Source organism: Canis aureus, chromosome 29, assembly GCF_053574225.1.
Source record: "Canis aureus isolate CA01 chromosome 29, VMU_Caureus_v.1.0, whole genome shotgun sequence".
Lineage (NCBI taxonomy): Eukaryota > Metazoa > Chordata > Mammalia > Carnivora > Canidae > Canis > Canis aureus.
Genome location: NC_135639.1, coordinates 30,195,860 through 30,222,130, shown reverse-complemented (window position 1 = coordinate 30,222,130; position 26,271 = coordinate 30,195,860). Strand labels below are relative to the sequence as shown.

The window sequence follows — 26,271 nt, the reverse complement described above, 5'->3', positions numbered from 1 at the left end:
CACCCCAAAACTGTCAGTGGGGTATATAGTAAGCTGGTCATCACTCTTTTGCTTAAATCTCTCCATGGCTCCCCAGTACTATTGGGTCAAATTCAAATTCCTGCCTGGGGAGTACCAGGCCATCTTTTTTGTTTTTTTAAAGATTGTATCTATTTATTTATGAGAGACACACACAGAGAGAGGCAGAGACAGAGGCAGAGGGAGAAGCAGGCTCCATGCAGGGAGCCCGATGCGGGACTCGATCCAGGGACCTCGGGATCACGTCCTGAGCCGAACGTAGCTGGTCAACTGCTGAGCCACCCAGGCGCCCCGAGTACAAAGCCACCTTATCTAGTCTTACCTAGTACCCCTTCCTCTTCCCCCTTACTCATAAGCTCTGGCTACCTGTATTCCTGTCATTCCTCAAATGAGCCCTGCTCTTTCTGGCTTCTAGGCCTTTGCTCAAGCTTGTCTCTGCTCCTGGAATGCTCTTCCCTTGGCTCTTGGTTACCTGGCTCCTTGTTTTTCTTTTGCTCTAAGCTACTATGTAACTTCCTCAGGGAAGCCTTCCCTGACCCCCATGAAAATAGTTCCTCCCAACGACTTTGTTATTTGTCCTGACAGCCTCTCATTCTTTCCTTCCACTGTGCTGATCACAGATGCAATTATGTTCCTTTGCAGTTTGCTTAGTGTCCAGTTTCCCCACCATACCTTACATTCTATGAGGGCAGGAGCTGTCTTCTTATTTACCTGTGTTCAAGCAGCATCTGTGTGGCCTGGTAGTTTTCAGTACATACTGAATGAATGAAGATACATAAATAATTTGACAGAAGGCACCTGGGGACATTGGTGACAGCAGAGGAAATGCCACTGCATAACACAGAAACCCACAGCATGCCTTGGGAGCTCGGGGAAGAGAAACCTGTGTGTCCAGCGTCATCTGCTCTCACTGTCTCTGCATCTGCCAGTGCCCACTGAGCTGCTCCTGGGGGAGGACAGGGTGTGGCTTTGCCCAGAGGGATGGCCTGACCTCCTGGCTGCGTAAGGCAGATATGTTCCCTCAAGCCAAGCATGGAGCTGAGAGGTGGTTGATGCTGCTCGTTCTCAATACCCATGCTGACTGTTTCGGAGGACAAACTGCTGTTGGTCATCAGGCCTTTGGAGATGGTGGGCGATAGGACAATATAATGGAGGGGGGATCACAGAATCCAGGGGACCACAGAGCTCCTGGGAATGGGAGCCAGGGGAAGGTGGAGGTGGGGCCCTCTGTGAACCTTGGAGGCTGAGTATCCTTTTGGGGGAGGGGAGGATCTAGACAATGGGTGGGAGGTGTGGGGAGAAGATGCAATGAGCCCTAGGCTTGAGGAAGAGGCTTTGCCAAGGAGCGGGGGCAGCCTCTAACCTCTAGGATTAATACCCCATTAATTCTCTACAAAACTCCCCAGCCCTAATGTCGGTGGCCTTCTGTGTTGGCCCATTTCTCTCCTATCTACGAGGCACCTTGACAAGGAGCTGGTTCCCTTTCACGGGAATAATCGGTGCCAGGCTGCATTTCACAGCAGCATCTGTTTGGGTGATGAATGCCCTCTTGACATGTCTTGTTAAACCCCTGCAATCATTCTGACTTTCAATTACGGGCCTAGCACCTTTCCTCTCTCCTCCCGCCAGATACCTTCTCCCACTCCAACTTGTTCGCTCACCTCTGCTCCCATCTCTTTAACACCTTATCAAATCCTCTAGGTTTTTTCCACCACCACCTCCCTTTCATTTTATGATTTTTCAGCAATGAGAAAATTTGCTGCCAGAGTATATAGCATGATGGGGTGTGTGTGTGTGCATGCCAGGTAGGAAGACAGACCAGGGGAGCTGCTGCCTCTAGCTCTAGCTTTGCCTACAAGGAGAAGAGGGAAAGGCAGAGGGGAGTTGACTGGCTACCAGTAGAGGGGTGGTTCAGAATGGGAACTCCTGAGCAGAGAGTTGCAGGATTAGGGACTTGTCAGTCACAGAGAATGGATTGGCATCTGCTCAGGGATTTGATGTTAGCTGTCAGCACTAGTTGGAGCTTGTAGGACCTTTGATCTACGTGTCTAGTCCCCTCTCGCCTCTTCCTCTGAAAGCTTGAGCTCATTCCTAAGCTGTCCAGAAAGGGGTGAAATCAATCCTTTCACTGGCAGGGTGGGGAGGAAGTGGGTAGGGAGAAGTGCTTGAAGGCCAGGCTGATCACTTCCACAAACTTTAAAAAGTGTCCCTTTTGCCTTTCAGCAAAATTTACTGGGTGACCACTGTGTGCTAAGTGTTGTGTCAAGAATGAACAGTACAGTGCCCAGCCCTTGTAGACATAGATTATTTTAGCAACGTAGAAGCCTGGCCGAGAAGTACATGCAAGAGCAGTGTGAGTGCAGAGGAGAGAGTGCAAATCTCTGCCAGGTAACACAGAGGGAGGCAGAAAAGGCTTCAAAGAACTGAGTGTTGAAGGATAGATAGGATTTTTGCAGATAGAGAAAAGGGAAAAGGCATTTCCAGTAGAGAGAATGGCAGGTGCAAAGGCCCTGAGGCGGATGAGGGATGAGCACAAAGGGAGGAAGGGGCGCAGGGCTGGGAGCCTGACATACTATTTTGTGTGGATTTTAGTCTTCTTACTCCAGTTGTTTGTTTACTCATCTGTTTTCTCCTCTAGAGTGTCCATGCCTGTGTGCGTACATGTGTGTGGGGGGGGGCAGAGTGATATAATCTTATTTGGGTCAGTATCCCCAACTCTTAGCACCACCTGGCACTTCGCAGGGGCTCAATAAATGGTTACTGGATTGAATATCATGGTTACAGTGCATGTGGGGAGGGGAACTGGAAAGAGGCATCTTGGAGGGAAAATTAATGCTGAGGAGGCAAGCAAGACTCAGAGGAATATGGGCCAATTTTAGTTTCTGAAAAATGGATAGTGGCCAGGAGTTCCAGGCTCCTCCTTTCCCTAGCAGCAAACATTCCCTGTGGCCTGAGCCTTGGGGGATGTGGAATTGAAGGTGACAAGCAATGTTTCCCTCTATGGTGCTCATGATTACTTGTCCCATTCTCCCTAAGGTCCGGGGAGGCCATGCTGGAGGGGGCAGGGCAGCGGCCACACTCACCAGCACTGGCAGCAGCATCCACGAAGGTACCATCACCCTGGTTGTGGAAGAGGAAGTTGGGCCCATTCTCGTTGTCACAGAAGATGTCTGAGGCGCTGCTGCTGAGGATGGGGCCCACGCTGACACCTCGGCCCCCTAAGAGAGGACATCAACCCACAGTAAGTGGTAGAAGCAAAGCCTCAGGCCTGCGAGGAGGACAGGGGTGCCTCCAATGCCTTCAAGAAGCTGCTATGAAGATGCTTCAGAGAGCTTTGAGGGTAGGGGGAGATTCTAACATCTGGATGCTTCTCTGGGCCCAGATCTGGGCTCACAGACCTGTAAACTTATGCAGAGGATGATCACACCAATGATGAGGAAAGTGAAGGGCAAGACAGCCACTTTGTACCCAAGCAAAGCAACAATCCCATGGCCTATGGAACACAGAGGCCACATACAGGTCCTTCCCTTCCCTTTGGAGGCTGATTTACAATAATCCCCTAGCCCAAAGGAGCCAAGATGTACTTTAACAGATGAATGGATAAAGAAGATGTGATTGTATGTGTATATATATATATATATATATATAATGGAATATTACTCAGCCATCAGAAAGGATGAATGTCTACCATTTACATCGATCTGGTTGGAACTGGAGGTTATTATGCTGAGTGAAATAAATCAATCAGAGAGACAATTATCATATGGTTTCACACATATGTGGAATATGAGAAATAATGAAAGGGACCATAAGGGAAGGAGGGGAAACTGAATGGAGGGAAATTAGAGAGGAAGACAAACCATGAGAGACTCTAACTCTGGGAAACAAACAAAGGATTGCAGAAGGGGAGGTGGGCAAGGGGATGGGGTAACTGGGCACATGACGTGATGAGCACTGAGTGTTAGACTACATGTGGCAAACTGAATTAAAAAAAAAAATCCCCTAGCCCAAATCTACCCACCACATTTTGATCAAGTCACAGATTTTCCTGACAACCCCCACCCCCACCCTGAGTCCTATGTATGGCAGTCAGGACACTAGGTGCACTCCTGGTCTATGAACATAGAGGAGTGGGTTCCAGCTAAAGCTACCGCATACTTTCTTGACTTTGTTTGATGTAGTCAACAACTGGGAACAATCTGCATGTCCATCAACAGCGACTGGTTGAATGGATTATGGTGCATCCCTACAATGGACCATTCTGCAGCCGCTGAAAAGACTGCATATGCACTGACTTGGGGGAGCGCCCGTGACATATGAATGAACAAGTAATGGTATTGGGGCATCTTAGATTTATTTTTTAAAAAAAGGTAAACACATGATATATGTTTCTGGACATGTTTGTGCAGGCTTGTTCTTGAATTTGGGGGAAAGCGGGAAAGGCCACACCCTGAGTTGTTAACCCTGGTGGGGTGGGATTTAGGGAGGGAAGGAGAGATGGTAGTTGGCCTTTTTTAGGAACCTCTTTGTGTTGTTTGGCTTGTTGCAACAGAACAGCTTCTGTAGTTGGAAAGGAAAAAAATCTAGTAACTGCATACTTTTTAAAACAGAAAGAAATCAAGCCAGCTGTACATTAGGGTCTGACGTCTCCAAGATCAAATTTGAGCTACCTGTGTCAAGAAGTCCAATCTTAAGACATCTTGAACAAACAGCCCCAACTACTGGATTTCAAATCAAGCCCTGGAAGCCACATCCCCAAACACTGGAAATACTGGGCAGAAGGCAGCCTGACCAGGACCAGGACATGGATTCTCGTCAGCGAGGCTTTGCACAAGCTGTGTGACCTTGGGCAATTTATGTCACCCTTTGAGCCTCAGTTTCTTCATCTGTGTAATGTGGGTAACATGACTTGCCTTTTCTATTTTAGGATTTTTATGAAGATCACTGAGGTGAGACACGTGAAAGGGCTTTGTGAATCCTCGCTCTTCAGAGTCAGGTCTCTGGACCCGGTGGAGGGGTGCCGCCTCCGCAGAAAGGCAGAATTTCTGGTCCTTTCCCGCCGGGACCTGCATTCTAGCAGACCCCTGGATGGTTATGTGCACAGGAAAGTTTGAAATGTGCAGCTCTAGCGGGCTAGTCAGGAAATAAGAATAGTCTTCAGAGAACTCAGAAGAACTTACTGTTTGGTTATTTGTTAAATAAACGAGCACTCAGGCAGACCTGAGTGATGTTGGGCCACTCCCCCTGCATCCTGCCTGCCTGCCTGCCTGCCTGCCTGCCCGGCTCTGGGAAGAGGTTTCCATAAAATGTGCTAATGTGAGATAGAGGTTTCTTGGTCCCCAGACTCCTCCTGTCCTCCTACAGAGGTCCCTGGAGAAAACCATGAGGCCATTCTCACACCTGTGCAATACAGCCTGCCTACCAGGTCGGGTGTTGGGGGCCAGGAGGAGGGGATGGGCCCAATGGCATTGTTACTCTCTTTGCTCTCATGGTTGAGCTCCAAATTAACACATTCTGAGCCCTGTGCCTCCCATATTCCTCCCAGGTAATCTAATTAGCTCTCAAGGAGAGCCCACGCCTCATGAAAATGGAGTCACTAAATCCACAGTGCTCCTGGGGAGCATCATCTAAGACGTGGCATGCGTTTTTCATTAGGAGAGCCAGAGTGTGGGGCGGGGAGGCTTTCAGATGCCTCTCCTAAGGCCAGCATGGAGGGCTGCTGGGCTGTAACCTGGGCACCACGTCTACCCATTCAAAGAGGAGCAGCAGAGTGGCTGCTGGCAGGTGTCCCTGCCCCCATCCTGCCAGATTCCAGCCCAGGAAGAGGCTTCAGTGAGAAAACCTGGGCCTTGCCTGGGCCCCCGGAAATTCCAGGTGCGGCTCTGGGACTTGCCACCAAACAATTCCATCCTTCCTCCCCACTCTAGTGTCCTCCAATTTCCGCTCTGCCTCTGGCTCTCAAGCTGTGACACATTCTCTTCATTTTCTACAAAGCAGGTTATTTCCCTCTTGGACAAATTTCTAAATCTTTCTAATTAACTAATTGGGTTGGGTTGAAGCCTTGTACCATTTGTAACCTGTAATTATTAGAAAATTGCCATGGTAACCACACTACTAATTAGTGACAATTTATTGCCATGGCAACTGGACCATAACAGAGATGTTACCCACAACTCCTTCTTGGCAAGTTCGCTGCACAGTTGGGGAGCAGGTGAGTCGACAGTCAGGGAGCCAGCCTCTTGGGCACCGGCCCCGGCAGCCTTAGGATGGAGAGCCTAACTAGGGTATGAAGCAGGAGTGGCCAGGTGTCTGAGGCCCTAGCCGTGCTGCAGAGGAAACTCTACTCCCAGGTGGATCATCTAAGTCTTCTTCAAATCTATAAAATCCATCCACCCATCCTAAGTGTAGTCTGATACTTCCATTCTCTGCATGGTCCATGACAGAGGTTCCTGATTTAGTGCCTTCTACTCAGACTTCTCTCCTTGGCCAACTTTTCTCCCTCCTGAGGTTTAGCACATGCCTTATGAGGCCGCCCAAGGGGCAGTTAGGAACATCTTTATTTTAGCCTTGGAGAACCATGTCCAAATAAGGAGTGAAGTTCTACTTTACACCAATTACTTCTTTTGTATTGAGGTGGGCACACTCTCTTGGGGACATGCAGCTCCCCAGCTGGGGCTAGAGAGACAGCCCTGCTGGTGGGAAAGAAGAGTAGGGATCAGAAAGTTTGTATGTGACCTTGGGCACATCACTGAACCTCTCTAGGCATCTGTTTTCTCACCTATAACTCGAGACTGATAATAACAACAGCTTTTTCTCAGGGCTGTCATAAATATTAAGTGTGCGGGTTTTCAGAAGGTACCTTGGAAAATGTCAGGTGCCACATAGTCATTAGCTGGGACCATTTCCCACCTGCTAGGTGAATAAAATCCCCTGATTTCCCCAGCACTTTCTGGATACTAAGGCATCTTTATGCTGCTGTTGGGTGCAAACGCTGCTCCCTGCCCAACCCCTCCTGAAGGCTTCTCACTCTGCCCATTAAGCTGGGTGGGAGAGGTGGAGTCATGGGGAAAAGGCCTCGCCCTTCTTCCTCCAGCAGCATTCTGGTACTCCCTGTGATTATCTGCTCATTGGTCCTGAGCCCCGTAGAGCCACCTCTTTTACCTCAAGAACTGCACCCTTCAACCTCTGAAATCCTGCACTCTGGTGATACAGACTCCAGTTTGGGTATGGGCATTCCATTTATCAGATTGTAGCTAGGTGGTACTGGGGTGGTGGAGTGACAATGGGAAAGAGAGGCTGGGTGGAATAAGTGGGGCATGCTGCTATGGACCCAGGCACAAGGAGGCAGGGGGCATTTGCCATGCTACAGAAAAGCCTCTAGGTCCTTACTTGGCCTCTGCACCTGCTCCAGCTCCAGGAACTTGAGCTGTGTGCTCTTCAGGCTCTGGTCTCCCTCCCCATAAACTGGGGAGGGGAATGAGATCTCCAGGGCTCCTTCCCACTCATCCAGGGCATCCTCCGGGCTGAAACTTGGGACAAGCATGGCTGGGAGTAGATTCCTGGGGCCCATCTGGAGTTCACACCAGTGGAGGCTTTGTGAGACTCATTAGCCCAAGAATCTGGACCTGTGGGATTAATCTACTGAGACCTCAATAGAAATACAATTCTTGTGGATGCCAAGGCCTGCAGACTGCCAAGAGCATCCAAGAAATTGTAGAAGAGTAGCAAAGGTGCTGGAAAACATTAGGGGTGGAGGAATGGGCAGTGTGTGTGTGTGTGTGTGTGTGTGTGTGTGTGTTGGAGAAGGGGGAGTGAGGGTCAGGGCTGGATGGTAACAGGGTCTTACATCCTGAATTTCCTGAAAATTCAAACATAGAATGATATAGTGTCAGTGCTGCTACCCACGAGCCCTCTGTGAGCTGTCCAGGTACTGGGCGGGGGCAGAGGGTATTAGACACAGGCTTTTGGCTCCTGCCTCAATCCTTGCAGCTGCCCCCCGCCCCCCCCCTCCCCAGGACACTGAGGCGGAAGTGGGCGAGAGAACGGCCGAGTTGAAAAAGAAGTTGTTTCTGGAGAGAGGGCAGGGAAAGGGGTGGCAGGACCAGCTCTGCTCTCCAGTCCCGTGTCCAGGCTGTCATCTGTGTCTCATCCCACTGCACAGTTTTTCAGGTGAGGAAATCAAGGGGTACAGAGGTACAACTGCAGCCAGCAGGCAGCGAATGGCAGTTCAAACCCACATCTGAGTGACCCTAGAGCCTGTGCTATCCTCACAGCGCGTTCTCATACATTTCTACACAAGCTCCCCCTTGGCAGGAGAGAAAGCTAGCCCCCTGATTAGGCCCAGAGTGGCCAGCCACTGCCTTTAAAATCTCTTATTTTAGCCAAGAAACTGTGCACCAAGGTTACATTTCTATTATATGAGTATTCATGTTTGTTTTAAAAACAAAAGCAAAAAGATGTCCCTTTTCGTCAACCATCCAATGCATTGACACCTCACGTATCCTGGGGGCATTGGGTACCGCTGGCAGGTCTGTGGCTGCACTCCCTGAGGGTCCTGGGCCTGTCACTCCAGCTCTGCTTGTCAGATCCCACTGTGCTCCTGCTGCAGGAGAGTGCCCGTCTGCCAACCTGGGAGGCCCCGTGGCCCCCACTCTGCTACCCACGGTCACCTCTCTGGAGTCGGCTGATGGGGAGCCGCCAGAAGGCCTCAGCTGGGCTTTAGGCATCTCCTTCTCCTCCAATAATGACTTCCTATAAATCAGATCTGCCCTCCGCTTTGTTCTACACTGCTCCCAGCCAACAGCAAAAATCCCCACCCCGTATCATAAATCCACCTTCATTTTCTTTCCAAATTTCTTGTAAGGATTCTTTAATCACCTCCTTGCAGCCCAGACAGATGCTCCCTCAAAGGGTGAGGCTGAAATGCAGGCCTCCTGGGAAGGGGGTAGAGGCTGGCAGGGGTGGGGAGGCAGGGGGAAGAGGGAAGACCGACGAATTCCAGTGGAGAGGGCATGAAGATGCCCATGACTGCACCCGGCCTGGAGGGCAGGCTGGGAGACGCACGGAGAATGTGTCCAGGGCAGGGGCCGGGCAGGCTTGCTATGCGCTGCCTCCCGTGTCTAGCGTGGCGCTCCTTGCACCCAGCACCCACATGCCCAGCAGACAGCCCTGGCGTCCCCCTGGGCACCTCAGACCAGGAGCATTCCGAGGGTCTGTCCTTTGGCTCCTTTCGTTCTCATGCCCCACTGCGGGCGAGAAAACTGCAGCCTGCAGAGCTTAATAAACTGCCGATGGCTGCCTGGACAGGACCCGCGGGAGCAGGATCCGTACCCAGCACTGTGGCCCGAGATGTGTCCTCTCAGCAGCTCGGCGGCTGCCCCAAGTGCTCAGAGAGGCTGGGGGGACGCGCCCAAGGTCACTCAGGGCCACACAGCTCAGCGCAGACCTCTGGTCCTTGCCGTCGCCCTCCCTGGGCTCCAAGCCAGGTCCCCTCTGCCACACGGACGATTAATTCTCAGGATTCCCTGCGCATCTGGGAAAGTGGGGGCTTCGGAATGTCCTTGAACCAGGAACCGCGGGGCAGTGGGCTTCCCTCCGCTCAACTCGGCCGCCCCTCTGTCGGCCAGCAGCCCTCGAGTCCCCCAGAGTGGGCCGGCTGGACGCTAGATGGCACTGCGACCTAGCAGAGCGGCGGCGCCCGCGGCCCAGCTCCCTTCTGGAGAGGCCTCCCCTCCCCCGCCCTGGCCTGCCCGCTGCTGCTGCCCCTGCTGCCCCGCTTGGGCCACGGACACTGGGGGGAGGGGGTCAAAATCAAGCCCCCAAGTGCCAATCCCTGGGGCGGTGTCCCAGCAGGTGCAGGGCCTTCCTCCTTCACCAGCCTGTCCTGTTTTGCAGGCTGGAGCAGGATTCTTCACAGGTCATCAGAAAGGTCAGAGGGTTGTGGCAATTTAAGCTTGGGGGGGGGGGGGTGGTCAGGGCTCTGAGTGCTAGTTTCTCTACAAATCTTCTGGGTGACCTTGGGCAAGTCCCTTCTCCTCTCTGGACCTCAGTTTGTTCTTTTGTAAAACAAGAGGTTCTTCAAGGTCTGTCCAGCAGATGGGTGTTGTTGGCTCTGGGGACTCGCGGCTCCCTGACTGCATATCTGGCCCTGGCTTGCTTCCTTCCTGGCCTGCTCGGGGGCCCTGCTCATCACTGCCTGCTTCCCTCCCTCTGCCCAAGCCTCAGGGCACCAGCCTGGAGCTGAGCACTGGCCAAGTGCCAGAGACTCAGCAATCAGGCAGGACTCCAGGGGTGGCCCTTACATTTGGGGTCCGTCCCTGGGGCTCAGGGGTGGGGTGGTGCTCTGGGTTAGTTTCCCAGCCAGATGTCCACGTGTCATTAACGAAATGACAATGGGGGCTGAGGGTAGAGCTGAGGGGTTTGGCAGACAAGGAAAGGGTGGGCTGGGGGAAGGCAGGCAGACACAATAGTAACTTGGTGGGCCAAATGGGTTCTTGTCAGCCAAACGGCTTTTGGAAGTCTGCAAAGCTGCTCTAACGTGTCCTCTGGGCACGCCAGCTGCCCCGGCCTGCCTGCATGCTCCACAGAAGCTGCTTTCCCTTCCTTGAGTGGCCCGGTGCTTCCAGCACAGCCTGGCACAGTTGGCTACTGCTCCCGTCCCCATTCGTCCTCCTCAGCTGTCTCCTCTTGGCCCCCTCCTGCCCCTTCCTCAGTTCCTGCCAGCCCTTCCGCCAGCCCAGCCAGTGTGAACAATTCCCCTTCATGCTCAAACCCAGTCGCAACCTCTAGCATTCTTTTATTCAGTGGATAAGCCTCTCTCCCAGACCTTGCCTCCCCCCAGCTCATCATTTTCAAGTGCTTCATCTCCCCGGCCCACTCTCCTTCTCCTGCAGATCAAGGTACTTAATTGCCAAGCCAGCCCAATGCACAGAACTGGGAACTATTCAGAAAAATTGACTGTACAAATCTAGGCTGAAGCTCCTGGATGTTTATTCCTTTTCCCAGGAAAGCATGGTTTATTACTGACACTCAGCCAGAGAGGCTGCATGTTCACGTGTGGCGCTCTCCAGCACTTTGATGGGCTGGAGCTGTGCAAACTATTTTACTGTCTAGCCATTTGTTCCCACAAACTTTGTCAGACAGGTCAACATCAATCTCCCCATTTCACTGAGGTGGAAAGTTGGCTAGAGAAAGGCATCATAAACTCAGGAGAGGCTGTGACAACCCTTTCCAGGTAGGGCTTTGAGAGTGTGCTACCACCCAGGTGTACGGAGGCAGGGTAATGGTCCAAATGACCCCCCACCAGGTATCCTTCCAGCCCCAGGATTTGGATTTGGGCGGGCTGCCACTCCGGAAGTCTGTATGTAGTGCAAGTTGGAATGGATATACTGGGAAGGCCAACCAGCAAGAGGATTTCTATGCCCAAATTACAGGATCAGGGTGAGGGAGGCCGAAGTTCACATGAGACATTGTTGTGTACAGCTCTGGCTTCCTGATTTTTGGCACCCAAAACAGGAACTGGATTGCTCTGCCATCAGCAGTCTATTGGCAGATTATCAGAGTTTAGTCAGCAGCCGTGCTAGAATTAGAAAAACAGCCTTCCCTAGAAAGATCTCCCTGTCAGAGACTCTGACAATAGGTCCCCCATCCAGAGAGATGTGGGGGGGAGCATGGCTTCAAAAAAAAGGGATGGAGAGGTTTTGGAACAAGAACACAATTCTTTGAGCTCAGTTATCCGAGACAGGACCCAGCTGAAGCTTAGGGATTTAGCACTCCATTTCTGGCCGCTTATGTATAAGTAAATAATTTCATCTGCTGTTTGGCAATAAAGAATGCTTTAAATCTTGGCCTTTGTGATTTGTCAGTTTTCTCCTATAGAACCTGTTCACCCATCATTTGGGTTATAGCAGGGACTGCGGCAAGAGGTTCCAGGGAGAGGATGATGTTACGGTGTTCTCATTCTATGTCCCACGTCCTCCACGGGTCCCCCAAAGCCCTCACCTGCCAGATATTCGCCAACCCTTGGAGAGGCAGTGTTGGAGGAGCCTCCTATGGGTGGTAGGATGGAATAAAGCCTTCATCCTCCCCTTCCCAGGGACACAAGCCCACCCTGTCCTGTGGTCTCTGATGAACTAGACTCAGCCTTGCAGCCCCAGGCACTGCCCCCCACTCCCACCCTTCCAACTCACAGCACCCCAGCCTGCCACCCCGTGTCACTCTGCCTACCTGTGTATTTGCTGACCCCAGCCTCAGCAGCCACATCTCTGAGCGCCAGAATGCCCTGGGAGAGGTCACTGGCCTCGGGGTCCATTTCAATGAGGGCATCAGGGCCCACGTTACCGTAGGCATAATTGGCGATATAGATAGAGTAGCGTCCGGAGCCCTGAGGAGGAAGGGAAGGAGGGTTGGGTGAGCAGGCCCATCTGTGCTCATCGTGATGTCTTTCCCCAGAAAGTGGCTCTCCCCCTCCCCGTGTAGGACCATAGGTCTCTCATGAGTCAGGTGCTTTTCCCTGGGTCAGGTGTGCATGGTCTTGCAGGCTGTGTGCTGCCCAACTCCAGAAGTACTATTCCCAGAGGCTACAGACTGCACAACACGCTCCCCCCGCCACCCCCCACCCTGGCATCCTACAACAAAGCAGCCCTGCTTCTCCTTCTATCCTGTTCCAAAGAACACATCCTCCCTCTCCCCCACAACCACCTTTTTATAGACAATTTTCTAATGTGCCTCTCTCCAGCTGAGCTCTCTCCAGCTGCCAGCCAGGGTAGCTGCTCAATAAATATTTGCTGATTGATTGATCTACCAATTCCCATTATTCTCAGTCTCTCTCTCTCTCTCTTTCCCATTCAAGCTCACTCCAGCCAAGATGACAAGCAAATTCTGGAGTCCTCTCCCTCCCCAACTCCCACCCTGGGTTCCCTCATTTCACTATTTTGGTGGCACAGGAGGCTTGGATAGGAAGGGGTCCTCCTTCCATTCCCTCCCTCTGTTTTCCCACATTACCAGAAAGAAATAGCATATTGCTTCTGCCTTTATAACACTCAAACATCTTTTTCCTTTGCATCCAGGAGAAGCCTTGGGCACCAGCTTCTTGTTGCTATAGTCATTGCCTGCTCTAGTCCGAAATCCTGCTGATGAATGGTTCTTTTCTGTCTGTTATTAGACCTGTGTCATTTCTTCAATGGATGCTTCCTTTCCCCCAAGAGAGCCACCTGATTTCTACATTTGAACAGTTTTCCAGCTTTCCTCTCATCCTTCTCATCATTCCCCTCCAATTAATCAGATAGTAGATATTTCTTGAGCTCCAACTACATGCAACGTGCTCTGCTATGAATGTCCCTAAGACAATGTCTTCATTCTTCAGTGGCTTCTAGTCTTGTTTAAAGGCAAGTCAGAAACACAAAACAACCTGAGAAAAGCAGCTGAGTTCCACGCAACCAAAGTGTGCTCCATCACCCTCTCTTGGCCCTCGGTTCTCTTGGCTGGCCTCTATTTCTCCCCGGTGGCTCCATAAGCAGAAACCCCCATCCCACCTAACCAATCACTGGCTTTATCCCATCCGTGGGGACATTTTCTTTGGGGGGAAGCTAAGATCTACTGGGGTCTGACTGACTGGTGGGTGAGGCCAACGAGGAAGCTCTTGGTCTCCTGAGGGGATGCAGACATGTTAACAATAGTACAATTATATATATGATTAAGACAGTATATAAGTTAACTATGTTGGAAATAAAATATTTAAAAATGTTAATTAAACTGGAATTAAAATTTTTTAAAAGATTTATTCAGGAGAGACACAGAGAGAGGGGGCAGAGACATAGGCAGAGGGAGAAGCAGGCTCCTTGCAGGGAACCCGATGCGGGACTTGATCCTAGGACCCTGGGATCATGACCTGAGCCAAAGGCAGATGCTCAACAACTGAGCCACCAAGCATCCCTGGAATTAAAATGTTTTTAAAAAGGGAGAGAACATGTACAGCATTTCCTGGTATACAGAAGAGGGGCTCCCAGAGGAAGAGCACTGAACCAGGGGCGGTTCGGGAAAGGTTTTCTTTCCCGAGAAGAGAAAGGAGTCTCAGCTAGGTGAAGTGTAGAGGCAAGAACTTTTCAGGCAGAGGTCATAGAGAATGATGTATGCAGAGGAACCACAAGCAGTTTGTTCAGTGTTGCCGGGATATAAAATGCAAGGCAGGGCGTGTCAGGGGCTGAGGCTGGAGAAGAAGGAGACAAGGTATTCCCTAAAGATGTCTAAGCCCCGTGTGTTTTGGTTTTCTGAGGCTCCATCCATCCTGGGAGCCTACGTTTTCTGAATCTTGTTACCCAGTGGACCCTGGCCCTGCAGCATTAGTGTCCTCTGGGCGCAGGTTAGAAATAGACGCTCTCCGGGACTCCCCAACCCCCGTCCCCTCCGCCAGACTTGCTGCATCAAAGCTGCATTTTCACAAGACCCCCTCACATGATCTCTGTGCAAAATGAAGTTTGAGATGCTCTGTTTCACAACACGGCTTCGTGACGGGGGTGGAGCCGGAGAGAGCTCTGAGGGGTGCCTGCTTGTCTCAGGAGCTCAGCATATGTGTGTGGAATGATCAGATAAAGACTGAATGGGGCCAAAGGAGAAAGTGCGCCATCACTGTACCCATGCCTGACCCTACCAGCTGTTAGCAATCCCATCAACAAATGGGCAATTAAGCCCAAATGAACTGAAAGGCACTCTGCTAGAAATTAGGATGTTTATAAAATTCCATTATACCTAGTTCCTTTCTTCAATGTATGGGGATAATAAAACTTGACAAACATAGATGTGTTACAGTTGCAGAAATTTGCAGGTGGCCTTGACTACAGTCGCTCTGGGATAGTGAGGCAGTTGTAGAGATGAGCCCAGGAAGAGGCTCCCCAGGGCAGGGGAATCCCCCTTCAGCCTCCATCAGAATCACCCCTGGTGAGCCTCTGAAACTGTAGATGCTGGGTCTCATCCCCAGGGTTTCTGATTTGGAAGCTCTGGCGTGGGGCCTGAGAGTATGCATTTCTAACAAGTTCTCAGGTGAGGCTGATGTTGACCCAGGAACCCCACCTGGAGAGCCACTGGTGTAGGGATATTAGCCTGGGCCCAGTTCAGGCTCTGCCTCTGTGTGGCTCTTTATTTTTGTGCAGGTTCTTCATTCCCTTTGGCTGCATCTCCTCCTGTGTTAAAGGGGAATTATATTCCCCTTGCTTCCTGGCAGGGTTGTTGAGAAGATGAAATCAGACAACACATGTGAAAGGTCTCCAAAAGATAAAAATGCTATATAAACATGAGGCATAATCATTATCGATCAGGGAACGCTTCTTGTAAGAGATCGGCTTTGAGCTGGATCCAGAAAGGTCGGTGAGTGATGAGGCAGCTGCAGACAAAGGGCAGGCAAGTGTGCCAGGTTTGGGGCCAAGAGAGAATGAGGGCTGCTGGAGAGAGGGCAGGAAGGGCACATGGTAAGTTTGAAACATTTACCTGCAAGATGGCTCTCAAACTTCTACCTGCACCAGCGTCACCTGCAGGGCCAGTTCAAACCCAGATTTCTGCCCTTCCCCCCGTCCCCACCCCGGGTTCAGACTCAGTAGGTCTGGAGGGTGGAGTGGGGGTTGGGCCTGAGAATATGAATTCCTTTTTTAAAAAGATGTTGTTTATTTGAGACCCAGTGAGTGAGAGAACAGAAGCAGAGGGAGAAGTAGGTTCCCCATTAAGCAGGGAGCCCAATGTGGGCCCTACCCCGGGATCATGATCCGAGACGAAGGCGGACACTTAACCTCCTGTGCCACCCGGGTGCCCCAGAATCTGCATTTCTGACAATGCTGGTTCTGCTGGTCTGGAGGCCACACTTTGGGAACAGGTAAACTAAAAGGCTCCATCCAGGTGGAGGCTGTGGGTCTGAGGATGGAGTGGGGTAAATACTGTAATAGAATCTGTGGTTAGAAATTTGTGTCTGACACTGGGTCACCAAGAGGCAGGGTAGCTGTGGGATAGAAAGGTGTCTGACTCATTCTCAGGCAGGCAGGGCTCAGTTCCTAGCTGAGTTCCTAGTGCCTAGTTCCTGCCATTTACTATGTGATCAGGGTCAAGTTGCTTAATTGCTAGAAGCCTTAGTTTCCATATCTGTAAAACGGGGGTAATGATAGCAGGTACCTCATCAGCCTACTGTGAAGATTCAGTAGGACAATGCATAGGAACCACTGAGCACAGGGCTTGACATGTTGCTAGTTCATTAAGGTTAACTGTCATTATTGTTGAGATTGCTTTTGTGTTTCCTATACCGCACAGCATTCCTGGCTCTGTTTCCAGAGTGGCCGTGACCTTGCCCTACTTCTCCCCTCCAGTTCTCAGACCCCAGGGATTGCTGGGGTGGCCATGGCGGCTGGACCCAGAAAGCGGCCCCTTCTCCTGGTGGCAGACTGACTGTAGGGGTTCTTTCTAGTTCCCTGAGGCTGAGCAAGCTGCTAAGTGCCTGCCTACGGTGCTGCTGCTGCTGCTGAGTGCCAAAGCTTTTTTTTTTTTTTTTTTGCATTTCACACGGTGCCTTTGTCCTGTGGTTAAACGCGTGGGTGTGCAGATGACCTTGTTAGGACAAAGAGTGCATCTCTTTGTGATTAACCTTCAGGCCCTGCCACCAGCTCAGAGATGATTCCCACCTTGGCCAAGGGTGGGAAGCCTTGGTTCAGCAGAAGCGAGGCAGGAAGCAAGTGGCTGGGAAGAGGCTCCCAGCAGCGGCCAGGCCTGGCATTCCGCATACCCTTCTTATTCTTTGGGGCCACTCACAGAGCCACTGCCTCCTCATTCCTTCCCACCAGGCAGGAGTCCAGGTGGCAAAGATTCAGGTCAGGGCTAAATGTGGCTTCACAGCCCAGCTTGGCTTCTTTTCCCAGCACCAGCTTGTTAAGAAATAAATATTTATACCTGGCACCTGCCTTCTCCCAAGGCCTGGAGGCCCCTGCTGTGAAGATTCACGCTGAATCCCCAATCCCCTCCGTGCCATCTCAATCCTGAAATGAGCCCGGCCCCTTGCCCCTGCCCTCAGAATGGAAGCTAGGCAGCAGCTGGGTCCCTGATTTACTGATGACAGTCTCCAACGCCAAGGAGGGGGCTGTAGGGGAGCAGGTAACAGGAGGGATAAATCACCTCCACAGCAAGCCTCTGCTTCCAGCTCTGGCTGGGGCTGCTGGGACGCAAGCTTGCGTTGGGGCCACCCTATAGGGCAGGTGGCTCCAGCTGCTCCTGCTCCTATCCCTGGGCCTTTCCTCTCTACCTGCTTTGGGTTGGCACCTTCAGTAGGGTGGGCTAGCAGGTACGAAAGCAGTAACAGAGCTACTGATTAACTGGAGTACTTGGACATTTGGGCCACCCTCCACTCATGAACCTCTTTGTCATGCCTTCATTTGTTTCACAAATATTTTAGGGAAGAGCCCTATGGCTCAAGGGCTGGCACATAGTAAGCACTTCAAAAATGTTGGTTGAATCAATGAATGAGTACAAGGTTTAGACCTAGAAGAGTCTGATTCACTGTCCTCGTCATACTGCTCATCTATTTTTGGGTCCTCAGGCAAGTCACTGTCCCAAGCTGGGCCTTGGTGCCATCCTCTGCCCAATGGATATGATGGTGACAACCCCTGACCAGTTTCCTCACTGGTTGCTGGGAGAGCCTCAAGGGAGAAAGGATGTGAAAGGAGATTATAACTCACCTTGCACTAGCACCTACTAGGTGCAAGGCCCTGTGGGAACTGCCGTGATGGTGCAGCTTTGGCCTTTGCCCTGGACAGCCACAGTCCGCTGGGGGATGTCTGCCTGTTGGCTCCCCTCTTGGCTCTCACATCACTGTGTGCCCCTCTCTTTTCCCCAGGCCCCTCATGCACCCCAGAACTCACCGTCCTGTCCACACAGGCCACAGAGCGCCCGGCAAAGAGGCTGGCCACACCTCGGGCCACGTTGACCTCATCACTGAGGATGTCTTCCCACCGGTTGTTGCGGAACTTGAACAACTTGTCCGTATACGTGGCCACCCCTGGAGAGAGAAGGGAGGGCTGGTGGGTGGTGGGCATGTGTGCATGTATGTGTTGGGGCACCTGCCACAGGTGGTCGGATCATCTGTGGCAAAGTGAGTGCTTCCCACAACACTCACTTAAACAGGTGAGGCTCTATTTGGGGGCACTCAGGTATTTTCATTTGAGAGAAAAGACTGGCTTATGAAAATAGCCAGTCCATGCCTCAGGAGCCACAGAAGAAATGTTATTGCTACAGTGTGTCTGAGATGACCCTGGACAGCTGGGTTTCACATTTTGCACCATGGTCCTGCAACATACAGGAGATCTGGGGTTGCCAATATTTCAGCACCCAAACTCCACCCAGAATGTCTCTTTCTCCAGCACCTGCCTCCTACATTCTCTGCTGGATCATAGGACCTCATTTGGGTCTGAGAAGAAATGATCTTGGTTGGTAGGTGGGGTTCTAAGTCCAGATCCAGGAAGGGGCAAGAAGTGGAGCTCTGACAGACATGTTGCCCATCCCCAGGGGATCCAGATGGCAGTAGGGTCAGCCCCCAGGTGGGGTAAAGTGTTTGAGCAGCCCTGGGAGGCCCTCGACGGCAGTGGTCTCCACCCCTTTCAGAACCGAATGGAGGCTGAGGACTGCCAGCTCAGGGAGTCACACACACACGTACCACGCAACATACCACATGTATTTGCGGGGGGGTCTGTGGAATCCTGAAGCACGCTCATGGCTAAACTTTATTTTGGGTAGGTGGAGAAGAACTTCTGGTGGCCAGAGGTTCAAACCCTTCTAAGACCACTTAGGCAGAGTTCTCCACTCTGTCATCACCCCTAGTTTCTTTCTTGCTCATTTGAGCCCCGGAGCATTCATATTTTAGGAGGAATCCTGTTTTACTCTCAAGGACTGGCATAGGAAACACACAAGAGGAGCAGCTGCAGCCAGGAAGGTGAGCAGGGGAAGGAGTGGATCTGGGGATAGACCCCTGCATGTGACTCTCTGGCTGGCCCAGGGCAGAGGCCACGGCTTAGGCGAAGGGAGCAGCATGCTGCAGTGGTTAAGACCTTAGCATAAACAAGCCCCAGGCCCGGTCCTTGTTCTACCCAGATTCTATGTCTAGGGGCTAGCTGTTGACTTTGGGGAGGTTGTTCAGTATCTCTGAGTTTGTTTTCTTATCTGCAAATGAGACGACAGTAATCAGTACATCCAGTTTACTGTGAGGCATACATGAGATGATATACGTGAAAGGCCTAGCACGGTGCCCCCTCAAAGAGGGTGGGCATTAGCAGTGGTCATTCCCATGTTACAGATAGGGCACTCTCCAGGGTCCTTTAGAGACCTCAGCTCCACAGTGCAGGGGTCTGGTGAGAGTCAGTGTGTGAAACGAATGGCTGAGAAGGAGTGTGGGAGCGGGTTAGGGGAGGGCAGTTTTAAGGGATCCCTCAGGTGGCTCTCCCCAGGAGAGGCCAAAAGGCCTTGCTCTCCCACTGGTCTCCTGTGGGACTCTCCTAAGAGGGGTCTCCACAGGGACCCATGAGGGCTGGTGCATGGCCTGTGAGGTCTGGAGTTGGCCTCAGAAAGCCTCACCAGGCACCAGGGAGCTGGAAGTGGAGCAGACCCCTCCTGCCTGGCCTGCCCTCCCAGGGGTGCAGAGGCCCGCCTGGGGGAAGGAAAGGCCCTTCATGAGCAGAGCAGGAAGCAGATCCAGGAGGCCTGCAGGTGGAGGCTTGGGCTGAGGAGCCGCAGCTGGAGAGGGCACAGAGCTGCTGCGGCCTGCGAGGGAAGCCTACTGGGGCAGCCGAGGAGCTGAGTCTGGCTGGAAGCATAGCTGCCGACTCCCATTAGCTCGGGGCCTTGCTCATTCTTTATCCTCTCCAGCCTTGGTTTCCTCGCCTGGACATCAGGGGAACAGCTGTGCCTCCTCCCTCACATGTGGCTGTGGGGATTCTAGGAGAGAATGCACTGAAGCCCTGGCCCACGGTGGGCTTTGCTCATGGCAGCCCCACACCCCTCCAGGCCACAGCGCCTCCTCACCATCCTCGGGGGCCAGATGTATTTAGAAATTTAGATTTTGTTCTTTCACATTTTAGAAAGGTAACACAGTGCACACACCGTTTATTACATAACACCCCCAGGAGGGATGGGGCCGCACCCTGTAATTAAACACATTAATATTTCTGCAGTAAAATATATGAATATTCACACTGAGTGGGATAAATAAAGCCTATAAATAGCTCGCGTCAGCCCAGGACAGGTTTTGCTATCAATTCATTTTCCCACAAACTTAAAAAAAGCACCTGAGGCTTTCAGAGTGTTTTGGATTCTAGGACTGCAGAACAGAGACCGTGGGGCTGGACTGCCATGCTTACGGATGTTCTCCAAGCAATGGAGGCTTCATCATCCTTTCCTAGTGCTTGGGGGACCTTTGAAGGTGGCCTTGCCAGCATTGGGGTCTCTAGCTGCCACCCGTAGCAAGTGACCCTCGCCCTTCTCTGTCAGACCAGGGCTCCTGTAGAGGGTCCTCCAGCCAGTCCAGCCCCCGCTACAATACTGATGTTAACTTTTGGCAAAGCATGGGCCAGTGTGAGAAAGTAGCTGCCAGCAGCTGGGGATCTGCAGAGCTCAATGGGCCCTCCACTTGCAAGAATTTGCAAAAATTCGGGAGAAATTTCTCATGCATCTGAGTTCCTGCCTCAGTGAGACAGACAAGAGGAGCAAACAGGCCCAGGGGGACTCTGTTCCTCTGTTTGCCTCCTCACCTCCAATTCCTCCTGCTCCCCCAAGATAAACATTTCCCAGAGTGTGCTTTATGGACCCCTGGTCTCTGTGAGCTGCCTGGAGAAAAGATGCTATGATCATCTGAGTTCGGGAGACCACACCTTTCATGCCCTTCTTCGAGATTCCCAATGAATATCCATCTATTAAAACTTTGACAAGTCCTGCAATAAATTACCTGCTTAATCTTATTTAATCCAGCCTGTCCCAAACACAGCTGGCTATGAGCCCCTTTTTGCAGCTCACCTATTAGCATCCTGCCAAACTGGCACTGTTCTTAGCAAGTTGCGTTTTGGGGTGGTGCTGTCCAGCCATGCTCTGGGCTTCGTGGCCAGAGGGGTCAGGGTGCCATATGCTGTTAGCCTCTTCCCCTGTTCCACCTCCTGGCTTCTGAGCTGACCAGGGACACCCAGAAGAATAAACTAATTAAGGTAAAATGTGCAACAGTGATGCAGAGCCTTGTAGATCATAAATGGGAACGGCAAAATCAATGGCAACCCCTCTGCAGGCAGAGGCCCGGAGGCCTGGGAGCCTGGGTGAGGAGAGACAGGAGCCCTTGATTTAGGAAGAGCACACGCTCTGGCAGCTGCAACCTGGGTAATTAGGTGTGTCAGGAAGACAGATAAACAGCGAGCTGTCTGGGTCGATGGCACGGGTAGTCACTGCCCAAGCACTGGCCCCCAGCCTGTCGGCGTGTAATCTCGCCTTTTGGCTCCTTGTAGCTGCACTCTGCCCTGGGGTCCCACACCAAGTCAGGGGACAGTTGCTCAGGAGAGGAGAGGCTGTTAGTTGCAGGAGAGAGGGGCTCTCCTGAGCCCCCTGGGGGAGACTGAGAGGGCAGAGGCCTGGGAGAAACATAAGGGGGTTTGTGAGCAGGGCAGGGGTGCTCTAGGGGTCACAGTTCTCATGAGAAGTGTGTCTGAGGACTCCGATTCCCATCCTGAGACTTTGGCATCTTGGCATTTAAGGAGACTTGAAGGTCTCGGAGTCCAGTAGAACTGGCATTTGCTGCCGGGTGGCCAGTTGGGAAGGCCCAGTAGGCGAGGATGAGCATCTGCCATGCCCTGCAGGTGTCAGGGGCAGTAGGAGATCCACTGGGAAGTAGGGGTCTCAGTTGCTGATTCAGGGCACCTATAGTCCATTCAACAACAGGATGGATAGGTAGAGGAGATGCCACAGGACTACAGTGAAACTAACTTTACTTAACATTTCTGCAGCACTTCACATATATTCACGCGTGTGCCAGGCATTTCACACCCCTTTATTCATTGACCGTCACCACAACCCCTGAGCTGGGTACTACTTTCCTGACCAGTTTACAGATGAAGGATCTGAGACACAAGAGACAAGGGAGCTGCCTAAGACCCCGCAGCTAGCAGAGCTCTGAGGGGTAAAGACAGGAGGATACGTCCCGGAGATGCCATGAAATCAGGACGGAAGATCACAGTGATCATGGAGGGCTTCATGATGAAGGAGGCACCTGAACCTGGACTCCTGTTTCTAGAGGACTTCAGGCTCTGCATGAAGCTTCTCTTTAATAAACATCATCTCACCTAAGGCCCGCAGCTGCCTTGAGAGGTGGTGCAGCCCCATTTTACAGATGGAGAAATTGAGGGGGCAGACAGGTTAGTCAGGTGCCCAGGGTCACAAAGCTAGTATGTGGTGGAGACAGATTCAAGGCCTGTGCTTCTGAGTGGTGCACTCTGCAGCTTAGGCTGGGAGAGGGGAGGGGGGTGCTCCAGGCAGGCAGGGGGCATAGACAGAGACACAGAGCCTACATGTTTGCCCAGAGAGAAGAATTTGTGGAGGTTGAGGAGGAAGAAGTGTGGCAGGGCAGGAGAGACCCACTAATTCCAGGACTGAGGGCAGAAGGGGACCTCGTGGTTCTGATCTGGGGAAGATACTGTTTCCAGAACATTAATCTGGCAGTGGAGTGAGGGGTGGTCTGGTAAGGGAGAAAAGGTGGCCACTTCTGTGATGATTGTAGGAGTAGGAGGAAGCATGGGATTCAGGAGGCTGGTGCAGGAAGGGCAGGGGGGATTGGGTGGGTGTAAGGGGTCAGAGTGGGACAGTGACTGAGGCAGGGACACTGGGCCAGCTGGGAGCAGGAGCAGAAACCTGGCTTCACACCGTTTGCATGTGATAGGGTCACAAAGTGGCTGAGAAGACAGAGCGACCAAGAGGTCGCTGGGCACGAAGGACAGCAGGGTGCAGAGCAGAGAGGCTGGAGCTGGGGTGGAGGGGAAACGATGTGTCCCTGGAGCAGCCTCATTCAGTTGTAGGAGGAAGAAGGGGCAGACGTTGGAAGAATCATCAGACCGAAGGGAAGGTTCACATCAAGGCATCAGTGTCAATCTAGCAGATGGCCCTCAGTTTGCTATCCCGTCATCCCATCTATATCAAGCTGCCTCCAGAGAGTAACTTGGAGCCACTGCAAGGGTGTTCGGGTCATAAAGGGCTCTTCCTTCCTTCATTGGCCTGAGTGCCTCCTCCCCCACAGGCTGCTGCCACCTCGGGGAGATGAAATGACTTGCGGTTTGGTATAAGGGCAGAGAGAAGAGTGAACAAGTGTGTGGCAGGGAAGAGGTCTCTGCCTCCAAACTCCAAAATAATGTAAAGAGATTACTGCCAAACAGCAGGGTTAAGGAGTGGGCCAGCCTAGGCTGATCTTGGGCAAGTCACAAACTTGTCCTTATTTGTAAAACAGGATCATGAGAATGGCTACCTATTCATCAGGCTGTTGTGAGAATTCTATAATTCATGTGAAGTACTTAGAATATTATATGGCATGATAAGTTTAATAAATAATAAAAACAATATCATCATCATTACCACCATCCTCATCACCATCACCATCACCATCACCATCATCATGACCACCCTCACAGTCCTCACCATCATGACCATCACCACCACCACCATCCTCACCATCATGACCATCATCACCATTAACACCACCACCACCATCATCATCCGGGGATGACAGGGCATGACCACTTCAGGTCCTCAGTGAACTACTATATAAACCGACATTGAGTTTGAAATGCTTTATAAGACTTAGTTAATGGAAACTCAGAAAAGCAGTGATGGCCCCAGAGGAAGAAAGAAATAGTTCAGGATATTTCAATGAAGAAGGAACCCAGACTCCCTCCTGACCCTAATATAATTTCTGACCCAAGTCTTCATCCTTCCATCCCAGGATGAAGATGGAAATCTGACCAACCTCTGCCAGGTGCTTCACTCACATGTGCTCACTTAGTCCTCTCCAGGGTCATGTCAGGAAGACAGTTTCATCATTTTACAGAGAGAAATTGAGACTCTGAGGGTCAAGTCATTTGCCTGAGGTTGCACAGTTGGTATTAAGTGGCAAAGCTGAACTTTAAACTATGATCTGACTGCAAAGCGTTCCCCACCCAACTCTGTATTAAAGAGCTGGAGTGGGGGCTGGTGGAGGGCAACTGAGTCCCTGGCTCCTAAGGAAACGTGTTCTGTGTAAGGACTGAGAAAATAGCCTTTGGGGCCCCATACCATTTATGGGGCTGCTTTGATAGCCTCATCCATCCTTGCTTCTTATGGGGTCACACGTAAGAGAAGCCTTTTAGGGGTGGGGGGCAGGAAATCTGGACAGGTCATTAACTTGTCTTTCCACATGGGGCCAGGCCAGGTGAGCTGAAAATCAGAACACTACATCTAAGAGAAGCATGGCTGGGACTTAGAAGCACCTGGAAACTGACTGGGAGAGAAGGTAGAGATTCAGCACAGTGTGGCTCAGGCTTTTCCAGGCATTGGAAGTCACGGACATCCTGTTAAAGTGCAGATTCTGGTCTGGTAGGTCTGGGGTGGGGCCTGAGATTCCGCATTTTAGAACAGCTTCTAGCTGTTGCTGATGCTGCTGGCCCACAGAACACACTTTGAGTAGCAAGATGCACAGTGTCTGGGTGTAGCTGGACTGGCCTGGGTGAGGGAGCTGCTGGACCAGGGGTATACTCTCAAGAGCAGATGGCTCAACTGTTGTGTGGGCAGAAGCTGGAAGTGCAACATGCCCCCAACTGCCTTTCTTTTTTGGCACAGTGACTGACCCCTCCTCTCTGAGAGGGTACAGAAGCCCCTGCCAATGGCCTAAGGTTGACACAGAGCTCAGAAGCCATCAGTGAAAAGAGTTGATAAATCCAAGTTCATAAAAATAAAAATTTTCTGCATTGCAAATCCCATGATGAACAAAGACAAAACACAAATGACAAACAAGGGGAAACTATTTGCAACATGCATTACAGACAGAGGACTAATTTCCCTAATTTATAAAGAGGTGTTACAAATCAATAAGAAAAAAGCCAATAATCAATAGAAAAACTGGGCAAAGGCAGTGAGCAGACAAGAGATTCAAATATATAAACATATGCTCAGCCTCACTTGTTTTGAGAAAAATGAAAATTAAGCCTACACTTAGGTATCAATTTTTTCCCATCATATTGGCAAATATTTAAAAAAATTATGGCACATTGTGTTGAGAGATGCTTACTCGCTTCAGGGCCGATGGGAGCATCATATGGACTGTTCGTGTAAAGGGTGATTTGGCAACGCCTATCAAATCCACACACATATATTCCTCTGACCCAGCAATTCTTTTCTAAATATGAACACCCCTCCCAGATATGCCTGCAATTGTGGACAGTGGCATGCTGTACAAGCTTATTCATTTGGTGGCACTGCTTGTATAGGAGCAGAAAATAGCAAACCATCTCAATGGTCATCAACAGAGGACCAATTTGGTGAACTGTAAATCAACACAATGGAGTACAATACAACCATCAAAAGAATGAGCAAGCAGTCTGTGTGCTGCTATGACATAACATCCAAAATTGGTTGTTAAACAAAACAAGCAAGGAGCAGCAACGTGAGTAGAGTATGCTACTATTAGTGTAGAAAAGGAGGGAAGCATATGTAGATTGAAGGTAGATTATCGATGACTTGTTCTTTTGAATGGAGTAAACATGATATAGTGGTGGGGCTCCCAATTCCTGCTGACCCATCTCCTACCCATGCCACCATGACCCCAGATCACATAGGCAGGAGAGCTCAGGGCCACAGCGGCTGGTGTGGCCAGCACTGGACCCCTAGGGGGCATGGGCTTTGATTGGGAGCTGCAGGAAGTCCCCGGTTCTTGGATGTTGAGGGAGGTGCTGGAACCAGCCTCTTATTCCCCTTTGTCCTACACACTCTCCTTCCTGGTTTTCACCAAGTAATGTGTTGCCTGAACCACACTGGCTTATAGTTTTCCATGTCAGTTAAGCCATAAGCTAGCTTTGATGGCCCAGGCTTTCTTGGGATTGTGGTCAATTTTCCTCTGTTCCCCCCCCTCCTACCTATTTTCCAATTCTTATTTTTTTTAAAGATTCTTTTTATTTATTCATGACAGATGCAGAGAGAGAGAGAGAGAGAGAGAGAGAGAGAGAGAGGCAGAGATGGGCAGAGGGA

The 26,271-nt window shown here is 51.3% G+C and overlaps 1 protein-coding gene across 5 annotated transcripts in view; it reads right to left on the bottom strand.

Moving 5' to 3' along the window:
- Positions 1-26,271, bottom strand: part of CRTAC1 (cartilage acidic protein 1) — a 155,946-nt gene that overhangs the window by 44,541 nt on the left and 85,134 nt on the right. For all 5 annotated transcript variants that reach the window (XM_077878076.1, XM_077878077.1, XM_077878080.1 and 2 more), the window contains exons 4-6: positions 17,904-18,040; positions 12,244-12,400; positions 3,102-3,236 (exon numbers count right to left, since the gene is read on the bottom strand). In XM_077878076.1, the coding sequence (XP_077734202.1) occupies positions 3,102-3,236; positions 12,244-12,400; positions 17,904-18,040 (429 nt within the window). The remainder of the gene's footprint in view (positions 1-3,101; positions 3,237-12,243; positions 12,401-17,903; positions 18,041-26,271) is intronic.